Below are 9,002 nucleotides of genomic sequence, written 5' to 3' on the forward strand. Positions count from 1 at the left end.
TATTTTGTTCCATTGATTTATATTTCTGTCTTTGTGCCAGTACCATACTATCTTGATGACTGTGGCTTTGTAGTAGAGACTGAAGTCAGGCAGGTTGATTCCTCCAGTTCCATTCTTCTTTCTCAAGATTGCTTTGGCTATTCGAGGTTTTTTGTATTTCCATACAAATTGTGAAATTATTTGTTCTAGTTCTCTGAAAAATACTGTTGGTAGCTTGATAGAGATTGCATTGAATCTATAGATTGCTTTGGGTAGTATACTCATTTTCACTATATTGATTCTTCCGATCCATGAACACAGCAGGTGGATTCTTTACCATTTGAGCCACCAGGGAAGCCAATACTTACCCATCGAGGATTGACAGTTACTAATATTTCTTTTATTTGCTTAAAGTATATTTTATAAAAAGAAGAAAAAGAACTGTAGATGAAGTTGCAGTCTCCTTTCTCCCTACCCCTCAGTATAATCCTCTCTCTCTCTGCCACAGTGCTTGGAACTCGTGTGTAGCATCTCCAGCTGTTTTGTATTTTTGCGTATATACACACCTATATAATATCTTAAAACAAGGTAATATTAATTTCTTAGAACAAGGTGCATAGGTTACAAAATTGTCACTAAAGGTATTATTCTGCAACTTGTTTTATATAGATAACTGATTTTGAACTATATATATATATATATATAAAACTATATATATATATAAATCTGTGTGTATATGCAGATTTAATTCATTGTTTGCTCTGTTGTGTCCTGCTTTAGAAATATGCCACTTTTTTCCAACCTGTTTCCCATCGATTGACATTCTGTTTATTTCCTGATTTTTAAAAAATCATATTTACTACATTGTGTCCTAGTGCTGGAGAAGGCAATGGCACCCCACTGCAGTACTCTTGCCTGGAAAATCCCATGGACAGAGGAGCCTGGTAGGCTGCAGTCCATGGGGTCGATAGGAGTCGGATACAACTGAGCGACTTCACTTTCACTTTTCACTTTCATGCATTGGAGAAGGAAATGGCAACCCACTCCAATGTTCTTGCCAGAAGAATCCCAGGGACGGGGAAGCCTGGTGGGCTGCCATCTATGGGGTCGCACAGAGTCGGACACAACTGAAGCAACTTAGCAGCAGCAGCAGCAGTCCTAGTGCCAGTCATATTTAAAACTCAAATTACTCATAAGTTCTGGTTTCTATGAACCTTGGCTTTGTAGTTTACCTCTTTTTTCTCATACTTCTGTTGAATGCCTGCTTAATGTTGTCATATTTCAAGGTTTCACAGATAACGTTACTTTTTATCCCAGCAGGCAGACCTTGATGGAAATGCAGAGCCGTCACGGGGCGAGAGCAAGTGACGCTGACCAGCAGGCTTATCTCGTTCAAAGAGGTGAGTCACGTGTGATACCAAGTAGTAGAGGTTCCATGGGTTTGCTATCCTGTGAAGAAGTTGCTTGAAGGAAAATTTCACTACATTCTATATACACTAAAATCTCACTACATTCTATACATTCCAGGTCAAGTTACCAAAAATACAGCAAAAATCAGGCTTATTTCCAGAGTGCTCCAAACTCCATCCATTCCCTCCTGAATCCAGACCAGACTCTTCACATTGGCAGTTAACACTTGGCATAGCCAAAATTCTGAGCCTTCTCTCACTCTGTTCCCCTATGGATATTAGCCAACAGAATCACTCCCTGTTCCTTGAACTTGTCCTGAACTTATACACCTATGTGTACTTGCTTATGTGGTATCCTTCATATAAAGGCCCTTCCTTATTCATCTCTCTCTTCCTACAGTCTCTTTCCAGTGAACTCTTACCCCATCTTTAAAGTGAAAGTGAAGTCACTTAGTCGTGTCCGACTCTTTACAACCCCATGGACTGTAGCCTACCAGGTTCCTCCATCCATGGGATTTTCCGGGCAAGAATATCCCATCTTTAAAACCCATCTCAAATACCATCCCCATGAATCCCACAGAATGTGACCTTTCCCTCCTGAATTTCCAAAGTACTTTATTTCTGTTCCAGTACTTATCTGCTATTTTATAGTTACTTATGTGTTCTAAATATGCATGTAAGTACTCTATTAAATAAGCTCCTGCAGAGCTGATATCCTCACCCAATACCTGGTGTTATGCACATAGTAAGGTTACCATTTATTGAGAGTTTACTATGTGCTGGTGCTATGCTGATCCCTTCATACAAATTACTTCATCTGATCCTCACAAAATTCCATCAGGTATATTGTATCACCATCTTCCAGAAGACAAGGTTCAATAACCCAGGATCACAAGGCTTCTAAGGAGCATAACTGAACATGGAGCCCAAGGTTATCTTTACTCTTTGCCACTACACAGTACTACATGTAATAAGCCTGTCATTATGTTCTATATCCAGATTTTAATTCCCTAGTGAAATTGATCATAATACTTACACAAAATATAGTGCTGTGTTTATTACATGGTTTTAATACTCCAGGAATAATGTTCTGTCATTTATAGTAAATTATGTCACTGAAAGGGAAGTATTATTCTTGAGTCTAGATAGGAAAAAACTTAATAGTCAAAAGATCAAAGACTGAAATAACTAGATGAAAGGTTAATAGCAATGCCACTAAGGAGAATCAGATGTTATGTGATTTGATTACATGTTATCAAAAAGATGTTATCTAAATTTTACATAAAACTGATTCTTAATTTTTTTAATGCTAGATCAGTCTGAATCCCTTCCACATACCAACTGACTATTGAAAAGGAACTATCAGTGTTGTTATCAACAGCAAGGAAGCAATATAGTATGTATGCTGCTGCTAAGTCGCTTCAGTCGTGTCCAGCTCATAGCGACCCCATGGACTGCAGCCCACCAGGCTCCTCCGTCCATGGGATTTTCCAGGCAAGAGTACTGGAGTGGGGTGCCATTATAGTTAACTGTTAAATTACAGCAAAATTTTTCTGAGCATCCCTTCTACCACCTGTCTCTGCCAACATGCCGCTGCCAAAGTCCTTTTACATGAAAAAATAGATTAAAGTAAATATTAGAGGTAGTGATTCAGGTTAAAAATACACATAAAAAAAAAAATTCCAAAAAGGTGCATATAGTATTCATGGGGCATATGCAGAAGGAGCACAGTGTATGCTAAGTCACTTCAGTTGTGTCCCACTGTTTGCGACCCTAAGGACTGTAGCCCGCCAGGCTCCTCAATCCATGGGATATTCCAGGCAAGAATACTGGAGTGGGTTGCCATCTCCTCCTCCAAGGGATCTTCCCAACCCAAGGATTGAACCCAAGTTGGCAGGCAGGTTCTTTACCACTAGCACCACCTGGTGGTGGGGGGGTGGGGTGCGGGGGGAGGTACCCAGAAGGAGCACAGGGACTGGTCTAAATTTTAGCCTTAGGCATTTTTTAGGATCAGAAGAGAAAGCTGCATCTACCCACTAGTGCACTGCCAGGCCTTTTCTCTAACCTGAATTTAAATATCCTAGGAATACCCATATATCTATAAGTGCCTCCACGATTGTCTTGGTTCAAAAAAAGGACAGTTCTTACACCTAGATTTCTCGGGAAAATTTTTCTTTCTCATAACTATATAAGGCAAATATCTATTTACACTTAGGGGAAAAAAAAAAAACTGACCAAACACAAAGACTTCTATTTATAATCTAAAACTCGCCACAAAATACAAATGTATTCATAATTATCCTAATAAGTTTTTGGTCATATAAGTAACAATATTCCAAACAGAGATTGTCCTAAAATTTTTGGTTTGTTTCCTAACATAGCAGCCTTAAACAGTATAACTCTTCTCAGTGTTATTTCATCATGGTTGTCTTCTGCAGCCATGTAAGTGTCTTCTCTGGCCTAGGGCACTTGGCTGAGCATGAGGGAACAGGCGAGCATAAAGCATGGTCAGATCCGTGAAAGCCTGTGGTCTAGTTAGACAGGATATGCATGTAACAAGATGAATTCATAATATAACAAGTAAAGGACAGAAATAATAGTGCTGGAAATAAGAGGAAAGGATGACACCAAAGGGCCAGGAGGCTTGAGAAAGGCCTTGGAAAGATGTGACTGTAAGCTTCACCTGGAAGCCATAACTTTTGTATGAGAATAAAAGGGCAAAGGCAGAAATGAGTGTGGTGTGTAAATAAGGAAAACTGACTAAGCTTATTTTACAGTGAAAAGCCAGGAGGTGGAGGGAACCATTAGCTGCGTGATAACAACAGCCCAAGTCTGCATCTTGAAACCTAGACAGGGTTTCAGGACAAAAAGAAAAGGGCCAACGGATGTCATAAAGTTTAAAGGGATGAATAACAGTCCCTGATAAGTGGCTAGTTGTCATCTAGAGCAGATTTTGACAAACTGCAGCCTACAGGCCAAAACTGGTCTGTCAGCTGTTTGACTAAGTAAAGTTTTATTGCAACATAGTCATACTCTCTTGTTGACATACTGTCTGGCTACTTTCTTGCAACAATGGCGGAGTTGAGTAGTTATGCCAGAAATTTATGACCTGTAAAGCCTGGAATACTTATTATCCGGCCCTTTACAGGAAAAGTTTACTGCCCCTGATCTAAAACAATGAGACCATTAGCAAGCCCACTGCTCCAGAAATCATGCCTTGTGATCACAATTTCTATTCAAAGTTGCTTCTAAAGTTTGCTGGACACAAACTATCCATAATAGTCTCCCGTGTTATTCAATTCAAATAATACGCTCAGAAGTAGATAATAATGTTAAACGTTACCTCCACTATCATCTGCAAAAACAAACATTTGGGGGGACCTGAACAAGTCTAGAGACCTGGGCGGAGATGCTAAAAAGCTAAAAATGGTTTGCATCAGTGCAGCAACGTCAGATCAAAGAGGTGTCCTAGGAGCCAGAAATCATTTCCTGCATGGAGTATGGTTTGCACACGTGGGACGTGCCAACAGTCAAGGCTTGTTTAAAGCATTCTTTTTTTATATATTTATTTTTTTAATTGTTGATGTTTGTTTTACAATATTGTTTTGATTTCTGTCATACATCAAGCATTCTTTGATTTAGACTTGAACCTCAGTCCCACTCCAAAATTGAGGGAAATGACAGGACTCTTTCTTCAGTCCCTTCTCACTTCCTTTGCCTGGATAACTCTTCATTCTTAAAACTCCTCTCACATGTGGAATTGATCTCATCAGGGGAGCCTGTTTGCATCAAGCAGTCTGAGCCCTTCTCTGCCCTCCCAGGAAACCAACCATGGCGCTTCTCGCACACCCCACCCCTATCACTCACTTTTCTTGCCTGATGTCCCCATCATGTCTGTGTCCCTCTGGCCCAGCCCCAGGTGCTCAAACACAACTGCTGATTGACCCTAATTGTTGTCTCCGCTTCTGAGAAGGTACCTGCTGTTCCCGGATCCCTCTCAGCGTTCTGCTCACTGTCTTCTCCACATTCTCTCCTTCCCTTTCGCTTACATCCTCATCTCTTTTCTTCTCTCAAATATCCTAGTTTTCACTAGAACATGTATTGTCCTGTACCTGGAACTGAAACCACATGTTTTCATATACCTAGAACCTTGAATAGAGGCTAAATCCTAATATCACAGGGAAGCAGGCACTGCTTCTGGAGATTTTTTTTCTGTGTGTATAGATTACTTCAGTTAAAGACTGAAAAACCTGTATTCCTTTACCACGAGGTATTGATTACAAAGTTTACCTGAACATTAAAATTAACTATCTGTTATTAAAAACTGCTTGCACTATGGAAGGAATGGATTAACATTTCATTTAATGCTTCTTCCCAGGAGCCGAGGATAGAAACTGGCTGCAGCAGCAACAAAATATTCCAATTCATTCTTGCCCCAAATGTGGAGAAGTTCTGCCTGACATAGATACACTACTGATTCATGTTACGGACTGTATCATTTAAGTGTTGACCTTTTACCTCCCCCAAGCTGTTGGTAAATCTCATTTTTTTTTCCTCCAAGAGTTGTACTTTTGTGTCATTTGTTTCATGCAACTATTTTGGCTCATTATTTTTATTTTAGGAGAAAGAAAAATCATGTCCTATAAAGGACATTTTGGGGCACATTTCCTTAATTCGCAAAATAGAATCTTTAGCGTACCACTCTTCTAATAGGCTCGTTGTTTTTAATATTTAGTTGATGTGAACACTGAACTGTTCATGCAGGTAATGAGCGTGTGACATTGTGGATGGAGTAAAGGCGGTAGTAAGATGGAAGACGCCTCACTGATTAGAACCTTCTAAGGAGGCAGGAAAAATGAAGTCGTCACAGATTTAATCGAGAAAAGTGTTTTTGAAGTATTTTTAAATAAATTGTTATCTTTCTTTATCCATTTAAGACACATCTGTTTGGGGTTGTGTATATATCTTACAGTTTTATTTCAAGCACAGCACCAAAGTTATGATGTGGCTCTTTTCAGATGAGCCCTGTGAGCTTTTACTTGATCATCAGGACAAGTGAAAAACTACTGGCCTACACAAAGCAGATACAGTAGGTTTACTGGATTTCATGTAACCATCCACAGTGTGAAGTCCCCTTTTCCTTCCCTTGTGATGAAGGTACATGTTATCTACTATAGAGTAGATAGTTTATGAATGTCTAAAAAGAATGGCTATCAATTTTCTTCCTGGACCAGGCTCTATATTCATAGTCACAAAAATAGTTACCGCAAAATTTTGCTTATGAGTCTTACACATTGTTCATATATGGTTAGCTAATTTCACAGGATGTGTTTTCTGTATTCAGCTTCACATAAATTTAATACTTATTCAGATCTGTCTTGTTAATTCCATGAATATAAGCAAAATCTCTATTAGAGACCAGTAAGTGTTGTTTGAATTAGAAATTGTTCTTTCTAGGAAGATGGAAAGATAGGGCTTTGCCATACTTTATAAATATAGTTTACCAAGATGAGCTAATATTGGGCCACGCTTAGAAGTTATTAATGTCCTTATGTATCTATATACTAAAACATTTAAGAGAAAAGTTTAAAATCTCTTCTGTTTGGCTTTGTCCTAAGACTTTCTCCTAGACAAACCTGACTTGTGTGTGTGTGTATATGTATATATATATATATATTTTTTTTTTAAACAGGAATTAAAACAGGTAATTACAGCTTCATTACAATAGAACACATTGCACAAATTCAATAGTAATTTAGAGTCCCCTACCTGACCCCACAGAGAATGTTTGTTTAAGACATTTCTAAAATAACTATTAAATTTTTAATTTCTTATTTATAGTTTCTAGTTTAAAATTTTTTTCCTTATTATTTTATATTGGAGTAGATAAATTTCTATAGTATCCTAAATAGAAAACAAACCAAATGGTTCCACCCTTAAGTTACTGGCAATACCCTTTTGCTTTGTTCAAGTAAAAATATTAATCTGATCCCAATGGGAAGTAACAGTGCGAATGTGCTTATTAAGTCTGGCATCAAATTGTTTCCTTGGTAATTAGGACTGCAGGTGAAGGCAAGTTCATATGGTGAAGTTAAATTAAGGCTATTGTTTGGGGGACTCAAACAGTTTGGTAAACAACTTGTAAAATCTGCACATGTCTTGTTCCATTAATTTCATCTTCAAAGGTCTTGTTCTAGGTTACCATATACCTCACTGGAATTTTAGCCATGCTGTAGCCTTGTGTGGCTTAATGGGAATAATAGAAAGATGGGAACTGTGAAGAAATATGAATCAGATCAGATCAGATCAGTCGCTCAGTTGTGTCTGACTCTTTGCGACCCCATGAATCGCAGCACGCCAGGCCTCCCTGTCCATCACCAACTCCCGGAGTTCACTGAAACTCACGTCCATCGAGTCAGTGATGCCATCCAGCCATCTCATCCTCTGTCGTCCCCTTCTCCTCTTGCCCCCAATCCCTCCCAGCATCAGAGTCTTTTCCAATGAGTCAACTCTTCGCATGAGGTGGCCAAAGTACTGGAGTTTCAGCTTTAGCATCATTCCTTCCAAAGAAATCCCAGGGCTGATCTCCTTCATGAGCAAATGCAAATGTCACATGTAATAATTTTACAAAATTCAGTCTTCAGATATTACATGTAAAAGTAATTTTGATCTGGTCTGGTATGTAAGGAGTTTGGACATGATCACTCCTATCCTTACAATAAGAAGAAAAACTGAGCAAACTTAAAGTCATCAATGCTTTTTAAATCCTTCAGAGATCTGAGGCCACAGGGCAAACCTCTGTTCCCAAATTGGACAGACAGACAGGCATAGAGCATCACTGATTAGAGGACCAAGGTCTCAGAAGCAGAAACCACGGTAAGAGCAAGTACCTAAGCAGAAAAACTTAAAGCTATTATTGAAGAATTGCTAAAGTCTCACATGGATGAACTCAAAAGTTAAAAACTCTAGAGGGAGCAGAGTTTTGGGGGCATCCCTGAACTTTTGTGAATTTTACTTCCACAAGCCCTACCAGATTCTCACAGTAAAGATTAGAAAAAAACTCCCCTATAATTGCAGCAGGGAGAGGGGGAAAGTAGACATTCAAAAAGACACCAGAACATTCTGCTCTTCTTAAGAAGGCCTGCCCTCAAGGGAAACTCTTTCACCTGAGCCTAACTTGCTGGGAAGTTATCAGAGCCTTAGAAACCTGGGTAAAAAGATACACCTAACTTCTGTCCCCTCTAGCCTTATTATTCTCACCAGAGGAGGAGGGAAAATACTTGTAAAGGTCACTGCCCAGAGGCACAGTCTCACAAAAAAGAGTGATCATAGACCTATAGAATGCGTCCCCTCCCCACTACACCTCACCATCACATCAACAGGGCTCCTATATAATAACAGTGGGTTACAACAGAAAGAATTGCACAATCTTAAACTTTATCTAAGAAGAAGTCTGTAAGGAAACCCAGAGACAACAATGGAGACAAAAGCGAACACCAGAGGAAATTTTAGCATATGACACTTACAGCTGCAGCAAACAACAAACATGGCCCAGCTCCTCACCAGATAACAAACGAGCGCAAACTAAAGGCCAGTTTACTGTAGCTCTTTTTC

General features: G+C 39.2%; 1 protein-coding gene across 4 annotated transcripts in view; it reads left to right on the forward strand.

The window, feature by feature from the left end:
• The window catches only part of OPTN (optineurin), a 40,641-nt gene extending 33,100 nt beyond the window's left edge, over positions 1-7,541 (forward strand). For 3 of the 4 annotated variants that reach the window (XM_010859927.1, XM_010859926.1, XM_010859928.1), the window contains 2 exons: positions 1,297-1,379; positions 5,767-7,393. In XM_010859927.1, the coding sequence (XP_010858229.1) occupies positions 1,297-1,379; positions 5,767-5,891 (208 nt within the window). In that variant the 3' untranslated portion in view covers positions 5,892-7,393. Of the gene's footprint in view, positions 1-1,296; positions 1,380-5,766 lie in introns of all 4 variants that reach the window. The other variant, XM_010859929.1, reaches the window with a different exon arrangement.
• The last annotated feature ends 1,461 nt before the right edge of the window (positions 7,542-9,002 follow it).

The sequence above is a fragment of the Bison bison genome, unplaced genomic scaffold, assembly GCF_000754665.1.
Source record: "Bison bison bison isolate TAMUID 2011002044 unplaced genomic scaffold, Bison_UMD1.0 scf7180017864461, whole genome shotgun sequence".
NCBI lineage: Eukaryota > Metazoa > Chordata > Mammalia > Artiodactyla > Bovidae > Bison > Bison bison.